The following is a 17,722-nucleotide window of genomic DNA, read 5'->3' as shown; positions in this document are numbered from 1 at the left end:
TATAACTTATTTTTTTTAAAAAAAGGAAAACTGCATGAACACATTCTGTTACAAACTCTTAAAGTTTTAGAAAAATCAAGTTCATAGATCATTGATTTCCTAACAAGGCTTCACGAAACTGTCCAGAAACTTTTCCTAGCTTCCTCTTTTAAATGACTTACATCCATCCACTGTAGTTTATCGTACTACTATAATGAATAGACTCAATTGTTTCTGAGTATTCCTATATCACAGTAAAAGCTTCCACACAGCTGGTATATTTAACAAGTGCACAATTCAAGAACATAAATTGAGTGGCTGCTCCTACATGTGTAAAACAACATCACAGAGGGATTATCAATGAATGAACTTGTTGGTTAAAACAGAAGAGATTCAAAGAAGAGTAAAAACACAGCCTGGAAATCAAGTCTTTCACCAAATATTTATTGAGAGGATTTTACCAAGTGGTTAGCGTCAGCACGTCAGTATTTTATTTCAGAATTTATTGACCAAGTTATGATCAAATCAAAAACCTAACAGCCTGGTTACCTTATGCAGATGCTACAGCTTTAGTTGATCATTTTTATTGCAGGAGTGAAGCAGGAAGTAAAAGGGTAGAGACCACTGTTTCTTTGCTGCATGTTGCTAAGTGCTGTGCTCACCGTGGGTTAATGTGAGTCCCTGTAAGTACAAACAACAACAAATAGTACAGTCTACACTGCTCTGCTTTGTAAAGTGTCTGCAGATAACAGTTGTTATGAATTGACACTATACAAATGAAGATGGACTGATACTGTCTGGCCATTTTGTGTTGTTAATTGTGGTACTGTGTAAGCACGTATATAGTCCCCTCACATGCACCCACAGAGTCCTGTTTCCCTGGTAGTTTAACAGCCCTAACACACTTGAACAAAGACTTAAAATGTAAAACCGGAGATCATGAACAGAATCCTTAGACTCATAAATTGTACAGAGAGAGTAAAGACAGATATTGTAGATGAGGGAAAGTAATGGACAAAGGTGCTGGTAAAAACAGATAATGCCCCACAGACATCATGATACACAACAATTGATCATCATGAACATGGTCAGAATACTCAACGGACAGACTTCAATGACTTTTCCATTAAAATATTCCTGAAAATAGATTCTCTACATTGTGTTTACAATTCCTGGCTGTTTTCTCACATAGTAGTGTTTATGATGAGAAGGATTTTGTTTCCTGAAGGTGATGAGTGGGTGTTATCGCATCACAATCAGACCCGTTATTGGAGCACCTAAATTCATACCCAAGGTGTAGGTATACAACATATGCAGCTTTCTGTAATTCAATGTACTAAGGGAGTGGGAGTTAAATTGACACACATTTTCCAACAACATTTCCAAGGGGCTTTATGGGAAAAATTGGATCTCTATGTGTTTTAGTTCAGCTTTGAACCTCACATGGATATCATCTGGATGATCCTAATGCATTCATCATACGTTTCAAACAGCTCATTGACAGTAAATGGGTCTTACTGGTAGAGGGGATCCCGAGTTCATGGAAGTATATATTTCAGTGTGCTTGAAATATCCCTACTTTTCAAAACTATGTGATATAGGGAGGGACTTTCAGATGCTGGGCTGTTTTTGATAAGATTCCCTGTTTCGTGTCTTAATAACATCCCTGTCGAGTAAAGATACTGAAGAGTGAATAATACATGCATTTCCATTCCCAACCCACATTCTTAAACATTCTTAAAAGTCAAATGAAAAACTAAAGCTCGTATTTGTCTTTTTAGTTACTTTGCATGAGACTGTATGTTCCCTCCAAATAAAGCTTCTTCAGCTCTCTTGTGTTTCTTGACAGTGACCTGCAGCTGCCAGTACTTGAGGTAAACCCACATCAGGCTTCCATTCTTCCTCTTGTCCATGTTTAAAAGGTCCGCACAGTGCTTATCTCGCTTAAAAATGTCCTTCAGATCAGACTCTAGATCCAGTTCTGAACTGAGGGGGTCTTTGATGGCCTTTAGCAGCATGTTTTTCTCCATCTCCAGCCGTTGATCTCGAGGTTGTATCAGGGAGCAGTAGGCGTTCTGGCGCTCCAAAAGCTGAGCCTCCAGTTCTTTCAGAGTGGCTGAGGCTCGGTGGTACCAGTTGTTCTCTCGCTCCAGGGCTTGGTGCAGCAAAGCCCCTGCAGCTCCAGACTTTACAGTCTTTTGTTTCTCTTCTTCTAAAGCCTCACGCTCCTTGTAAGGGAGAAGACAGTGTTTTGAGGTATGATAAACAACAACTGGAGTAGTGCACAATAACAGTGGAGGAGAGGGGAAATGTTACCTTCTGTAACTGTTTCCGTTCCTCCATCAGGTTCTGGCTCTGTGACACAAGTGCCTGCTTGTAACCTTTCACCCTCTGTCTCTCCTTCTCCAGCTCCAACTCTAGCACAGCTGCTGCCCTGCGCCTTTCTGTCAGCGTCTCACGGTACTGATCCTCCATCTTGGTTTTTATTGTAGACACATCCTTATCATACTGAGCTTTCACCTTTTGGATCTCCCTCTGAGATTCCTTTGTCCAGATCCAGCCTGAGATCAGAGTGGGAGGCAAGATACGGGATGAATTACATTTATAATCTTCACTTTGATTTACTTAATAGTGATGTGTAGTTCGTGAACGATTCGTTCAAAACGAATGAATCATCTGGGTGAACGAACTGAACTGAATCACTTACTGAAAAGAGTCGTTCATTTCTCAACTTCAGTTGCGCTCTCCTCTCTCCCGTCTCGTGTCTCTCTCTCTAGACCGTAAGAGTCGCTCAAAGCCCGCCCTCCCTCTCCCTTTCATGTCAGTGATACGTACTGACTGAACCAACAGGACGGAGTCGGTCAGGAACTCTGTGTCGCTAAAGCCCGCCACTACTTCTCCATCTCATGTCTCCAAAATTGAGGAAGTAGCAAATATATTATTTAACATTTAGGTGTCGCGAAAATGTATGTGCTTTTTATAGCTGCTGTCAGTTTGCAAACGGCTTTTATATCCAACGTAATTGCACTCAGCTGACTGTTTTAACATCCACTAACGATCGTGTTTCAGTCAGTACAGTGTGTGTGTGTGACTGAGGCTGGTGACTCACAGTCTCGCTCGTTCACGTTCAGTCAGTGTTTCGTTCACTGAACGTACTGAGAGGAAGAGAGTGACTCGGAGGCGGAGCTCCGACCTGAATCACTGAACGAACTGAGAGGAAGAGCGGCGCTCTCGTTCAGTGAACGAACTGAACGAGAGCTCCGCCTCCGAGTCACTCTCTTCCTCTGCTTGTACTGAATGTACTGAACAGAACGGTCGGGGAAAATAAATGTGATTGTTTTAGCAGCTTTCAGTTTGCAAACTGTAGCTTTATCCAACTAAATTCTCAGCTCATTGGTTTATTATTCACCACCGGCTGTTCTCAGTACGATCGCGAGCAGAACTAAACGTTCGGCCGTGTTTCAGATTATTAAATTCTGATTCACAGACAGAGCTGCAGAGAAGTACTGAACGATTCAGTGAAATAATCTTTTGAACGAATCACTTTACTGAACTGATTCTACTGATTCAGTACAGTAGAACTGCTTTTCCCATCACTAGTACTTAAAACACTATTTTTTATTTTCTTTGCAGGGTAAATGCTTTGAAAATTATAGAAGTATTTAATATTATTGGACATACAGCACATGAAATAGAATCAAAGTCTTGGTTTGTTTTAGGGTATGATATAAAATAATTTTCTTCCAATCTTGTTTTGCATTCTTGCAAATAGAGAAAATCCTGGAAAAATGATTATGTATAATGTACACATTTGCAAATCAGAAAAAAATGTCAAATGAAATATGACTGCATCAGTAAACATGTGCATTTTTAAAAACTCAACATTTACAGCTTGTAAGATGTCCTTGTCTATATTATATAAGTTAAAAACCCCGTGCAGGTGTACTCTGTTGCTTCATCTACAAACAGTCTCACGTCTCCTTGTGTAACTTACGAAATGCGGCCAGTCCCAGCATGGGGACCAAAAGGGCGTAGTTCCATTGGTTCCCATCCCCGCCCCCCGCCCCCCTTCCTCTGGGGTCTGGTTGGATATTCCATCTGGGGGGGTCATTCAAGTTGTTCATAGAGGCTGCTGTAAAACACATGAATCAAAACAAATCTGTAAACACTCATACTGCAGCAAACAAAGTCTAAACATTACAAACAGCTATAGGAGCTATAGATAGAAGTAAATAAGTCAAAGCCTGTGTTGTCTCATAACACAATGGCTGTCCTAGGACCCAATGTACTTTGCAACAATAACAAATGGCTGAACAGCTGATCATTAATAAACTAGGATACTAAAAACACGTTTTTGAAAGTATGTGCACATATGTTGTACATTACCCGATGATAAAGTGTTATTATTATTAATTTGTGTGTGCAATTGGAAAGCATTTATCAAGTCACTGTATCAGGCAGGAACAAAAACACCAGTCAGACATGGCTTGGGAAGTTTGACAGTCAAGCTAACCACAAACACTGTTAGCTACGAGCTAACATGCTAGCTAACATCTTTGCTTCATGGCGTATGCTCGCTACAGTATTTTATACAAACATGAAACGGGAAAGAATAGCTGCATTGGTCCGACTACAAGCCGTTGTATATTTGTTAAATATATGGTGCTGTGTCTCACCTTGAATGAAATGTCTAGGTCACTTATACATTTGTTCCTGCACACCCAGTTTACACAATTTATTACGGTCTAGCAGTCAATCCAATGCCGACGAAGGGTAGTTGATAGGAATAGTTTTATATAAAATACTCAAAAAGACAAAACATTTTAATCATTGATGATTTATTTGTGGAATTAGTGTTTTATCAAAGCAGAATTTACCATACAAAACACTCTAGTAAATATTTTTTGAATAATTCTATAATGTGTTATTTATACGGCACCCCCATTTTTGCGAGTTGGTTTGGTCCGGTGCGCTGGTAAACGTGATCCTCCGCCGTCTTCCAGAATCTGTCCCTCAAACTGACAACATGGCGAGTGTTCGTGCTGCGTCCCGTCTCCTCTCCAAGAGGGTCCTGTCTAAAACAACACCAGTGAGTTGTCGGAGTTGCATTTTATGTATATTATACATATTGTCTGCATGTTCTCTTTTGTTGTGAGTGTGATTAACGTGAGTTGCTGATTTGTCCAGCTTGTGTAACCTGCAGACTCTGACTTGCGTAAGCTGTATTATGTAGCTCAGGGTGTTTCAATGTGACTCCATGAAGAAGAGCTATTTAGTGACTTCTCCATGTAATATAGAACTATACCACCCCTGTTTGTGTCGTTTTTAAAAATATAGAGTCATGTTTTCAGAAAAATGTGAACACAGTTGGGGTTTCCGGCTTGTTAATGTCAGTTTCCTCTGTTGTCCTTGTGGGAAACAGTCAACATGCTACATGTTAGCTGTGCGAGGCTACAGAGAACAGAATAGATGTTTATTGCCATTTGCACAGGTACAGGACAGGACAGGTACATTGGAATTCTTGTGCGTTTCTCCCTGAGTCAGCTTCTACAACAAAAGTTAAAATTATATATAAAATAGAATAGCATTATAAAGTAAAGAGTAGAAAAGTACAAAAAAAGTAAAAATAAATAAGTTGTAGTAACAGCTAAGTGATTTAAAATAAACTGTACAGAAGTTATACACTGTATTAAAGAAAATATATAATACAAAAATATAACAAAGGGGAACACTACAATGAAATGAAAATATAAATATGTTTTCTTATTGCACTTATTATCTCTTATTGCACCTAAGGTTATTTATATTTTTCACATTTATATAATTTGTTTTTAAGGTTAATATTGCACTGTGAGGTGGTCAGCTGTCCATTTAGTCTGTGAGGTGTGGGGTGAAGAGCTGATATTTGTGGAGACTGTTATAATATCATCATATTTAATCAAAGGAATAACAAAGCACAGAGTGAATTCTAATATTTGCACCTCGGTTATTTAAATTTTACGTTGTTGTGATGTGTTATGAAATTGTAATTAAATCGATCAACAGATAAGCTGCTATTAATGTATAACTAAACGAAGCATTGTATGCCTACAAACAAAGTGTGTTTACTGTCGGTAAGCAGCCTTCTTTGTAGTCAATATTACTGATTTGAGGAAGGTGCTGAATTAGTTTTATTTCTCCAATCATATAATGTTTTCTCTTTTTGCCAGGTCCCTGCAGCTGCTGTCCAGGGCTCTAGGAACTTTCATTTCTCCATCTATGGCAAGAAGAAAAGTGCCAGTGTATCAGATAATGTAAGTGAAGTTTTATCTGCTCTCATATGTAGATCAGCATTTTGTCTGGTTTTTACTGGAATGCATACGCCATAGGATACAGAACAGTATCAACAAACGTTCACATTTCATGTTAACAATTGCCTAAAACACGTAATTGTAAGTTTTACAGGAAGTTAACTCTTTTGCTTTGTTCAGATTTCAACTCAGTACCCTGTGGTGGATCATGAGTTTGATGCAGTGGTGGTTGGAGCAGGAGGAGCCGGGCTTAGGGCAGCCTTTGGCCTGTCAGAGGCTGGATTCAACACTGCTTGCATCACCAAGCTCTTCCCCACCAGATCTCATACTGTTGCTGCACAGGTATAACAACATATTCACTTGTGAGGCCTTTTTTCTCAACTGCATTTTACCAGCCTCAAGTTATTTTTCTAAACTCGCAGTGGCATTTTTTAACACAAGTCCATAGTTTTGTTTGCACTGAATTTACTGTACATTAATGCTTTTTCTAATGATACTTTTGTTTATATTAACCTGGGTAACAGGGTGGGATCAATGCAGCTCTGGGTAACATGGAAGGTGATGACTGGAGGTGGCATTTCTACGACACAGTGAAGGGATCTGATTGGCTCGGAGACCAGGATGCTATCCACTACATGACTGAGCAGGCTCCTGCAGCCGTTGTAGAGGTAGATTTTCCCTTTTAAGCTGATTGTTACTGTGGTTATTGATTATTATTTGCCTTGACTGGTATTGTGAGCTCACCTTTTAACACTGTTCATTACATTATGTGGTTACTTCTATGTAGTTATAGCTTAAAGCAGGGTGGGACTGTTTCTATAATTGTGACCATATCTTTAATGCACACCCCCATGTTTTGGTTATAATATCCTGTTAATTCCCCAAAGTTGAGGTCATTTCATTGTTTAGCTGCAAAAAAGTCTATCTGAATAAAGAGCTTCCTGAAACACCAGTGATGATTTAAAGCTTCAGAACACATCAATCATGTATTAATTTCTTTCCACACAAGATCCAGCCCAATTAATCCAAATGACGTGCATCACAGGAATAAAAAAACAAGATTTTGAGTGCTGGTGTACCCTCAGCACATCTCAAATACAGTATACAACCTAAAGATAGGGGAAAAGCTACACAATTTATCTGTTGAGCTTAAGCTTCAAATCTGAAATATTTCTGAAGGTTAGAATGATGACCTGTGATTGACTGGCGACCAGTCCGGGGGGATTGGCTCCAGCCCTCGGATCCTGAATGGGAAAAAGCTCTATAGATAATGGATCGATTAGAATCATTATTTTAGTTATTTTTAGCTCAAAAGCAATTATCACATACTCATATACTCGTCCAACATTTTGGATTTTGTTGAATTAAAATTAAAGTGCTTCTGCACATGAATAAATAGCAGTGTTATTGCTTGAAGCTAAATAAAGAAATCCCAAGAACCCTAACCTTTCCATTGTACAGATTGTGACACCATTTAAAGAGCTTATGGTTTATTACCGGTACTTAAATGTATGATACAACTGTAATCATCAGCCTGATGTTTCTGTACCTCTTTCCCAGTTGGAGAATTTTGGCATGCCATTCAGCCGCACTGAAGATGGCAAGATCTACCAGAGGGCCTTTGGAGGGCAGAGTCTCAAGTATGGGAAAGGGGGCCAGGCTCATCGCTGCTGTTGTGTAGCAGACAGGACTGGACACTCACTGCTGCATACACTTTATGGAAGGGTAAGTGAACACACTTTCCTACCTTCTCTGTATCAGTCCATGGACAAACTGAGAAACCAGAGATTCAACACAGTGTTTCACGTGTCCCTCTCCTCTTCTGTTGATTTAGTCACTACGTTATGACACCAGTTACTTTGTGGAGTACTTTGCCCTGGACTTGCTGATGGAGGATGGAGAATGTAAAGGAGTGATTGCGCTCTGTATGGAGGACGGATCTATTCACCGTTTCCGAGCCAAGAACACTGTCATCGCAACCGGGTATGCTACATGCTCACTGCCTGCAAATTCAGAGGAAATCAACACGTACTTGATTTCATGAACAACCAAAGTAGTTTACAACTACAGTGTAACATTTGGAAAGATTAACGGACAATTCCTCAAGTCTGCATGAGAAACCAAGATAATTAACTACTTGAAACTTTCCTTCCAGGGGTTATGGAAGAACCTATTTCAGCTGCACATCTGCCCACACCAGTACAGGAGATGGAAATGCAATGGTGACCAGAGCTGGCCTGCCCTGCCAGGATTTGGAGTTTGTACAGTTCCATCCCACTGGTGAGGAAAATAAACAAACTTATTAAACCTAAGTAAGAAAATAAATGTGAGAACCTTGTTTTGAAAGACAGGTGGTTGAGTTCTCTGCAGCAGCTTCATGCATTATTGAACTTGTTGACATTGAGACTTAATATCAAATAGTACTGGTATATATTTTCTATCACTGTCAGCTCAAAGTCCACTTTGTTATTGTCTTAAAAGGCGTGATAAGACATGGTATAAATAGTCTTTTATCTGGTGGTCAATGTTGTTCTATGTTCTCATCAAGTTCATATACTTTCTGGAAAATTAAGAATTACTGAGCAATGTGAGCACCAATTATGACTTATTATTGACTTATGGTATGACTTATTATGTATTCCTGTTTGGTTAGTCCCTTAACTCTCTAGATCTGCTCTGTGTGTTTTTTTTAAACACTGTACTCATGCAAGAGTTTAAAGGACCAATTCTTAAAATATGCTCCAATAATAGACCTCAGTTGCATAAAGTGGTCATCCTTAGTTATGGTCCTGCTAGACATTTGACACCAGACTCCACAGTTGTACTTAAAGTAGCTGCATGATGTGAGCTGTGGGAGGTCACCAAAGGCTGAGCTAGAGTGATATGTGTTCTGAAAATATCTGTTTACCTGAATGCAGACAATCTTGAAAAACAAATGAAGTTCCATGATGAGGTTTACTCTTCTGTTAAAGCGCCTAGAATAGTTCTATATACCTTTATCATTATCCAGATGATTGTGACACTTCTTAACATTGATCAGTGGGCAATGAGAGCATTAAGTCATCTGATTGTGTAAAAGAGAGACAACAGGAGCGCTTCTCGCATCCCTCAAACCACCGGTGCTCATGAAAGGTAATACTTCATAAAAGTGGAGTGGAGAAAAACATTGTACAGTAAATTATCCAGTTCCAGAAACACAGGATGGTTTGAAAAATATAAAACTAGACCTATTAATTCATAGGTCTAGGGTGTAATGACACACTGACAAAGAGAGTCACCAAAGGTGTACGCAGGTGAAGGCCTGCAACATTTTTTTCTGGCCTCTAGGACATAATAAACACATCAGATATAAGTCAAAAGAGCAATCCTCACTAGAAAACCAACATTAAAATACTGTATTCAAGTGATCCCATAATATCAATATAAACGCATTATAAAACAGCAAATAATAGCTGAATATTCAGTATGAAAAGGTTGAGAGATCAATTTAAATTAATCACTGTATACCAAGATAATCCCAAAAACAGAGAAAAGAAAACAAATCCTTTTTTCTATGAATGTGTGTTTATGTCCTGCAGTGAGCGCAGCAAGCTCTGTATGAATGGAACTTAATTATAATCTTAATTATACACTGTTTCTTTTTCTGACTAATAAATAGAATGAATATGAACAGTACATACATTTGAGATAATCCTTTATTGATCCTCAGTGGGGAAATTCAACAGTTTAATTTGAGTATAAAACTAAACCCCCTTATCACAGTACAGTTTATAAAACACTCACCTGGAGTTTCTATTGACACTATGTTGTGCCCTAACCGTAGAGCCGAGTGGATTTTATGTTGACCGTATCATTAGAATTTATTGATGGTAGAGTGGTTCAAATCGATCACATCAGGAATACTTTGAACTTCATTCATCTTGAAGATAACTTTGTTTTTCATACAGTTTATTATTGAACTATACATTTATTCCTATTATCCAGTTATCAACATTTGGATCTAATGGCTTGAAAACCCCTTTTTATAGAAGAGACAAGATCTCAATGATAAGTTACCATAGTAACCCAGAGGAGTAATGTGGCCCATGAAAGACTGAGTCATTTAAGTGTGGCTAAAATCCTAGAACTAAGGTCTTTGCACACTGTTTACTTCAGATGCATTTTTTGTCAAGTTACACACGTAAACCTTGCACACTGAGTCCGATGCGTTTATTTTTCTATTACTGCAAAAGTTCCCAGTCAAATCAACATAAAATCATTCCGCAGTGAAGATGATTTTGTGTAATTTTCACTCATTAAAAAAAAAGAAAAACAAAACTCGGTGTCCACCCTCTCCTGAAAACAAGACCTTAGGAAGGAGCGTTTCACCTGTTGATAGAGGAGCTGCAGAATTATCCCGATTCCAGATGAATTTTAGGATGTCAGTGGTCCAGTTTGATATGAAGACCATCAACTTCCGCCAAGCAATTGATCCTGAACAGAAGCGAGCAATATGTTTGAGGTAGTGAAGGCACAGACGTAAATAAAAAACCTGCAGAAAATGGAACCTGTGCTGAATAAAATCATGAGGGACGAAAGTTTCATAGTCAGTGTTCAATCATGATTGACACGAGATCTTATTTCTTTTTAAACGTGCGCCAATTTCAGAAAAAGATGGGCTCAGTGTGCAAAGACCTTCAAGATTAGAACTGGATAACTGCAACTCATCTGTTTGATGTCAAAATGTATAGTGTTTGTATGAAGTCCCTTTAAACCCATACATCTTTTTTTTTTAACAGGTATCTATGGAGCCGGGTGTCTGATCACAGAGGGTTGCCGTGGTGAGGGAGGTATCCTCATTAACAGCGAGGGAGAACGTTTCATGGAGCGCTATGCACCAAACGCCAAAGATCTGGCCTCCAGAGACGTGGTGTCCCGCTCCATGACCATTGAGATCAGAGAGGGCAGGTAAAGAAAACATATTTGTGATGAAACACACTTAAACACACACTGTCTCTGGAAGAAAATGAAGAAACAGCAGCAAACTGTTTTTGTCTTTATTCCCTCAGAGGTGTAGGTCCAGAGAAGGATCACGTGTACCTGCAGCTCCACCACCTGCCTCCCCAGCAGCTCGCAGCCAGACTGCCTGGTATCTCCGAGACAGCCATGATCTTTGCTGGAGTGGACGTCACTAAAGAGCCCATCCCCGTCCTGCCCACTGTCCATTACAACATGGGGGGAGTACCCACAAACTACAAGGGACAGGTGAGGTCATATTTATCCACAGCCTGTTGCAGGTCATTCTCTGTCAAGAATATCCCCCCTAAAGTGTCAACACATTTTCTCCACCAGGTGATCACTCATACCAAAGGAGAGGACAAGGTGGTTCCCGGACTCTACGCCTGTGGTGAGGCAGCGTGTGCTAGTGTTCACGGTGCTAACAGGCTGGGTGCCAACTCTCTGCTCGACCTGGTGGTGTTCGGCAGAGCCTGCGCCCTGACCATCGCAGAGGAGAACAAACCCGGTGAGCTTAGCCACAACACAGTTTAAGCTCTGATTGAATTTATTTTACCTTGGAGCGTTTATTACGCTGTCATTTTTCAATTGCCCGTTCTGATGTCAAGAAAATACTGAGTCGTGCTAATTAAAGATATGTAGCGCCTCTTGTTAGGGCGTGATTAAAAGGTTGTTAAATGTTACAGTGTTCCTGTAAGCTTTACCTGCTGAGTCACTGATGATTCTGGTGTTGTGTTTTCTCCTCAGGAGAGACTCTGTCCCCTCTGAAGCCCAGTGCCGGAGAGGAGTCTGTGGCCAACCTGGACAAGCTGAGGTTCGCTAACGGAAGCATGAGAACCTCTGAGATCAGGCTCAACATGCAGAAGGTAAGGTCACACCTGCATGCAGACAAACACTTGAGGAAACGTGTTGTAAATAATCCAAAAATATACAAATGTCTCATATGTGACACTGTGCACATATAGCCTGTACCTGATCTTTTAGATCAAGTGCTTTGTTTACTAGGGCACGCCATAAACAAACTTGATTTATGTCTCACAGACCATGCAGGCTCATGCTGCTGTGTTCCGTACCGGCTCCGTTCTGAAGGAGGGATGTGACAAGATGGACGCTATTTACCAGACCATGGAAGAGCTTAAGACCTTTGACAGAGGTACTATATACCACTTCATATGTCTGTTTGATGTCCCGTGACAGATCACTCTGCTTTCTGCAGATCCATAGTATTGAACTGTGACTTACAATGTGTCGGTACTGCTTTCCATCTGCAGGCATTGTGTGGAACACAGACCTGGTGGAAACGCTGGAGCTGCAGAATCTGATGCTGAATGCCGTCCAGACCATCCACTCTGCTGAGCAGAGGAAGGAGAGCAGAGGAGCCCACGCCAGAGAGGACTTCAAGGTCAGTTACTTTAGTTGTTGACATGAATGTGGTTGGTTATTGTTGCAGTAGTTGTATCCTTTGCTCCTCACATTTCTTTCCATTATTCTCTGCCTACCCAAGATTAATTTTTACTGCCATTTGCTCTCAAATGTTCTTATCCTCGCTCTATCTCTCTCTCTATTTGTGTCTTTATATAATTGCTTAAAAAAGCAACCAAACATGCACTTTGTCTCACAGCCAGTTTCTCATCTGACTCTTTTTTCTCTAATATATTCCAGGATCGTGTGGATGAGTACGACTACTCAAAGCCCCTGCAGGGTCAGGAGGCCAAGCCCTACGATGAGCACTGGAGGAAGCACACCATGTCCTATGTTGACCCCAAGACTGGAAAGGTACATTCTCCTGCAGTGTGTTTTCTGTGTGCTTACGGCTCAATCCTAGAGTTCTGCTATTAGAGTCAGTAATACAATACATGATGTTTGTCTAAACACAGGTGACCCTGGAGTACCGCCCTGTCATCGACCACTCCCTTGACGAGCAGGACTGTGCCCACGTCCCTCCTGCCATCCGGTCCTACTAAGAAGATCTCCTCTGCTCCACCTTTCCTCCTCCCCCCCCCTCTCCTCGCACATGCAGTTTCATATTTTTTTCACTATTTATGGAGCCTCTCTTCCTGTTTTAAAGATTACATTTTGGGACAAATTATGCTTATGGCTGCACGTGTGTATCCATTTAGAATAGTTCAATACAAAACTGTCTTGTCTTTACCCTTCTGTTCCTCTCTTTCATGTGTGCTTTGCCTTTTTTTCAAACTGTAGCAGATGCATTTCAACACGGTTCTTGACTTTTTATATATATCATAATGCATGCAAGACAAGTGAGAAACTGTCAGCTTGGAGCAAAAGGACAACAAATTGGAGCGGTTGACATGTACCACCACACTTGATGTCACATGATGACAACAATAGTCTCATATTCTTGTCTTGCAAAGCATTCTAAGCTTCTTTAATTACTGCTTCTTTGCTCAAGCTCTATGAAGAGAAGAGGTTGAGGAAGAGTTTGAAACCTGAAACACACACATGTTGTCATTGACACAGGGAAGTTATAAGTATGTAAATATTGCAGAAATGTTAAATAAACATGACGAGTTATACTGTATGTACTTGATGTATGATGTAGTCTTTTCTCACTCACTATTGCCTTCAGTAATGGTTTAATGGTTTTTGGCGTCTTGTGATGCTTCATGTGTGTAGTCCAAGTGATCACATAAATCCTCATTAGGATGTTCCGTACATAATCAGCTCATAGACGTGATGAAGCAATTTACAAGTCTTCAATATGAATTGTATCCAAATATAGCAGCTTGATGAGTGTATCTATTATCCATTCTGTCTAACTGTATTTCTTCAAATACTGATCAGAGATATTAACTTCCAGTTATGGTAATTAAGTACTGAGCGCTTTGACTTTTTCTCTGCAAGCTATGAATTATTCTGAGTCAGTGCTTTTCTTGGACCGTTAATGAGAGAAGTTTCCATTAAAACAAAGCTGTGTGTGTTGGCGTAATATGGAACTTATGACCATGTCTCACACTCCAAATAAGAAGGATGTCCTTGTGTTGTCACTTGATGTATTGAAAACATGCCAGGCTTCTTGTGCTGAATCATTAAAAGAGTGACTTAATTTATTTGCCTGTTTTAAAAAAAAAAAGTTAATTTTCTTCAGGGTCTGCAAATTGTACTTTTTTTTTCTTATGTTCAATAAAGTGCAGAGTATGCATATAAACAAAAACTCTTGATTTGTTGTTGAGGGCAGATGGGGAGGGTACCTGGATATTTGAAGGTTATACAGTTGAAGAGCCAATACTAATCATTTACCTATTACAACGTTCTGCTTTAGGTCATAGGTGTGAAATGTTTCATAAAGTCAAATAAAGTAAAAGTCAATTCAGAAACATATATAATGTATGTATTATTGTGTAAATGTGTGCATGTGTGTGTTTTCTCAGGTTCCACTGGCGGTCTTCACGTCATGATGAGAGGGGATACAATTAGCGTCTTTTTCTGGCCGTTCTTTTTGTTGTTCTTTTCTGTCTGTTATATTTTCAGGATCAATGTATATTTATTTTTTTATCATTTCGATAAAATAATTAAGAATACAACGAAAAGTCTAACTTTTATTGTGTTCAGTACCACTTTGTGACCGCTAGGGGGCAGCACAAGCACACAATTGAACAATAATTTCTGTAGCACAATCTGTTTTAAATGAACTGTTCTTTTGTGTTTTCTAAGGCTGCTGACATGTGTTGCTCATTTGGCATCTCACTCAGAAATGTCAGTATTTCTTGTACTAGTAAGCGGCGCTGTACTTGCATAACCTTTTCGGAAATTCCAGAAAGAACATCAATTGTGAGTGAACAAACAAGAGTAATCTGAGTGACTTTCACATCCTGACCAGCTGTAAAAGCCAAACCCAGAGATGATGGAGATGAGAGGGATAGAGGATGTCCGTGTCATTCTTATTAGTACAAATAAAATGATTGATGTTGAATGAGAGGACAAACAATACCTGGTTTACCCTCAGGCCATTCCCTTGTTGAACCAACTGTTTGAAGAACCTGAAACATGATCTGCATTTATATGATATTACCTACAGACAAATCTTCATTACAAAAAGCAGTCAGTGGGAAACTGTAAACTATTATGGAACTTAAACCTTAGAGTTTGCATACAGAATTAGTAAACCACTAACACAGTGACACCACATAAAACGGCTGAGATGACACTCAGTTGAAGTTTGCAGCTTGCACCAGATCAGACAGGATCTCAGGGTACGGTTGAGTGGCCTTCTCTCTGCAACCACAGAACTTAGCTCCTCTTTGAAAACCATTACATATTGACTCAAACTTATTATTCTATATTTCACAGTCAACCTGGTTATTATTGATGTTCCTCTAGGGCAGCCCTGTAGAAACGTTTCAATCACAAACAACTGCAGGTTAATATAATACGGGGGGGGGGGGGTTATCTCCACAACTGAAGACTAATGCAACACGTGGTTGCATTGAGAATGAAGAAGAAGGACTGACACAGACTGTAAAGGTGGTTAGGGTTAAGGTTAAACAAAAGAGTGATAATGTGAGTTTGTGCTGAAGGACTCTTGTGAGATGCATTCCAGGATTTGTAAAGGTAGGTTTGACTCTTAAAACTACAAGCAAACAATAAGAATAAGAGGAGGATAAAAGTAGATGTTGAAGGCAGAAGGAGAAGAAGAAAATAAGTCAGAGAAGCAGAATAAAAAGAAAGAGAGAGACCGGATGAGTGGGGAAGAGAGGCTTTAAAGTCCTTACCAAGAATGAGGAAGTTTAGAAGAAACAGAGGACAGATTATGGACATGTGGAGGAGGAAGGAATGAGGAATGAGGGAGGAAGGTGGAGAAAGAAGGAGGAGGGGGAGGAGGGTATGAGTGTGTCGAAAGAGAATACGTCAAAGGAAGAAGTGAGGGTGGGGCTGGAGTTTGGGGTAGGGACCAAACATTTCTCATGGCAGCCTGGAGCTCAAACATTTAGTAGAGCTGATGTGTCTCCACACTCTGTCTCCAAACTCTGCTGCTGAGTCTGACGCAGAAGCTGCATCGCTTCTTTTGCGATGACTAATTAAATGAATTGTTTTGTATTATATTGTAAAAAATATATTTCTCTAGCATTCAGAGTAAGCTTCATCTTCAGTTGAAAATTTAAAAAGAAGTTTCACCTCTCCACCGAACATTTCATTTCGACACCTTTGAAGTCTTCTTTGTACGGAAGCCCTAAGCAGATATGCATCCATGCCTTTTATTTACTCTGTATAAGAGTATTTTTTTTGTTTTTTCTCTTGTGATCCCCACTGATTTATCTGGTATCACTTGAGCTGAAAGATTGCATGTTAAGAGATGATAATAGTTTCAATAACATCTCTACTGTCTGTAACGCTACAGATGTGCCATTGGTCACTCAGTAAGCTAAAGGGCAGGAGTATCAGTTGTGTATCTGTATTTATATTTACGGCAATGTTTTAATGAAGTTTATTTGGAAAATACCCATGAACATGACTGACTGCATTAGTTGTCCAATCATATTAGAGGAAAAAACATGATTAGAACAATACCAATTAGGTGCCAATGAAAATGGGAGTGTCTGAAAAATATGAGACAAACCAATGTTGAAGAGGACATATTATACCCCTGTTGCACCTTTTCAAACAGTCCCCCTGTGGTCTAAATGAAACATCTGTGCTGTGCTTTGGTCAAAATATAACATGAATCAAGCACCAGAGGAGGTTTGTGATCCTGTATAAACCAGCTCTCTCAGAACGCTCCGTTTTGGTGTGTGTGTCTCTTTAAATGTAATGAGCCCCCCTGAGTTTTCCTGGTAGACATCACTCCTCTGTAGAGAGAATAAAAATGGCGGACCTGCGTAAAAGCTTTGTTCAAAGCTGGGGGCGGAGGTTTTTTTTTATTTTTTTTAACCAGAATCCCACTGTGACATCATGAGTGGAGCAAATCTGAAACGGAGCATTTTTCTCTGTGTTGTAAGACTTATGCAGACCACAAACAAAGGACTGGATGGATTTATTTCACATTTTGTGGGTTGGAAGACACTCAGGTTAACCAAATATATGTTCAAAAACAATGTCAAAGTGGATATTTCATAATATGTCCCCTTTAAGGTCACTGCAGCCTCAGGACCAGGTCCCCTGCTTTGCAAAAGTTTAAGAACTTAACACTTGTGTTTAGTCTCCGCCCCTCAGCCAAGAAGTACCCATTTTGAATAAATGCTGAGGTGCTGTAGTGCGTACCAGGCGCAATGTACGCATTGTCTTATTGATTAATGTCTCACATGTTTAAGTAGGTAAGTAGTAGTAGTAATGTTTGGAGGGGGAGGCGCCTCTGTGCCCATTGTAAGAAAACAGTTTCTGCGTGTCCCTGTTTTGTTTTCTAAATCACCAGATAATTATCCTGTTATCACGAGAAAACAAGTATTGTTATTTTGGAATAATGAGATGTGTGCATCTGTTTTAATGAGAACACCAGCTTT

The 17,722-nt window shown here is 39.8% G+C and overlaps 2 protein-coding genes across 2 annotated transcripts; one reads left to right on the top strand and one right to left on the bottom strand.

Annotated features, from left to right (window-relative positions):
• Nucleotides 1-402: 402 nt before the first annotated feature.
• On the bottom strand, nt 403-4,786 carry LOC132984324 (coiled-coil domain-containing protein 127-like). The gene is made up of 4 exons (XM_061051119.1): nt 4,656-4,786; nt 3,974-4,111; nt 2,296-2,540; nt 403-2,207 (listed from the first exon to the last, which is right to left on the bottom strand). Exons 2-4 carry the CDS (start codon nt 4,101-4,103, stop codon nt 1,761-1,763), a joined length of 822 nt encoding a protein of 273 aa, XP_060907102.1. The 5' UTR covers nt 4,104-4,111; nt 4,656-4,786; the 3' UTR covers nt 403-1,760.
• A 140-nt stretch (nt 4,787-4,926) lies between these two features.
• Nucleotides 4,927-13,806, top strand: sdha (succinate dehydrogenase complex, subunit A, flavoprotein (Fp)). Its single transcript, XM_061051117.1, has 15 exons — nt 4,927-5,068; nt 6,189-6,272; nt 6,450-6,611; nt 6,794-6,937; nt 7,830-7,994; nt 8,104-8,252; nt 8,425-8,549; nt 11,048-11,216; nt 11,318-11,513; nt 11,601-11,772; nt 12,012-12,130; nt 12,306-12,417; nt 12,536-12,666; nt 12,927-13,040; nt 13,142-13,806. The coding sequence occupies exons 1-15, from the start codon at nt 5,006-5,008 to the stop codon at nt 13,226-13,228; spliced, it is 1,992 nt and encodes a 663-aa protein (XP_060907100.1). The 5' UTR covers nt 4,927-5,005; the 3' UTR covers nt 13,229-13,806.
• Nucleotides 13,807-17,722: the final 3,916 nt, after the last annotated feature.

This window comes from Labrus mixtus, chromosome 11 (genome assembly GCF_963584025.1).
Source record: "Labrus mixtus chromosome 11, fLabMix1.1, whole genome shotgun sequence".
Classification (NCBI taxonomy): domain Eukaryota; kingdom Metazoa; phylum Chordata; class Actinopteri; order Labriformes; family Labridae; genus Labrus; species Labrus mixtus.
This window is presented reverse-complemented; position numbering and strand designations above follow the sequence as displayed.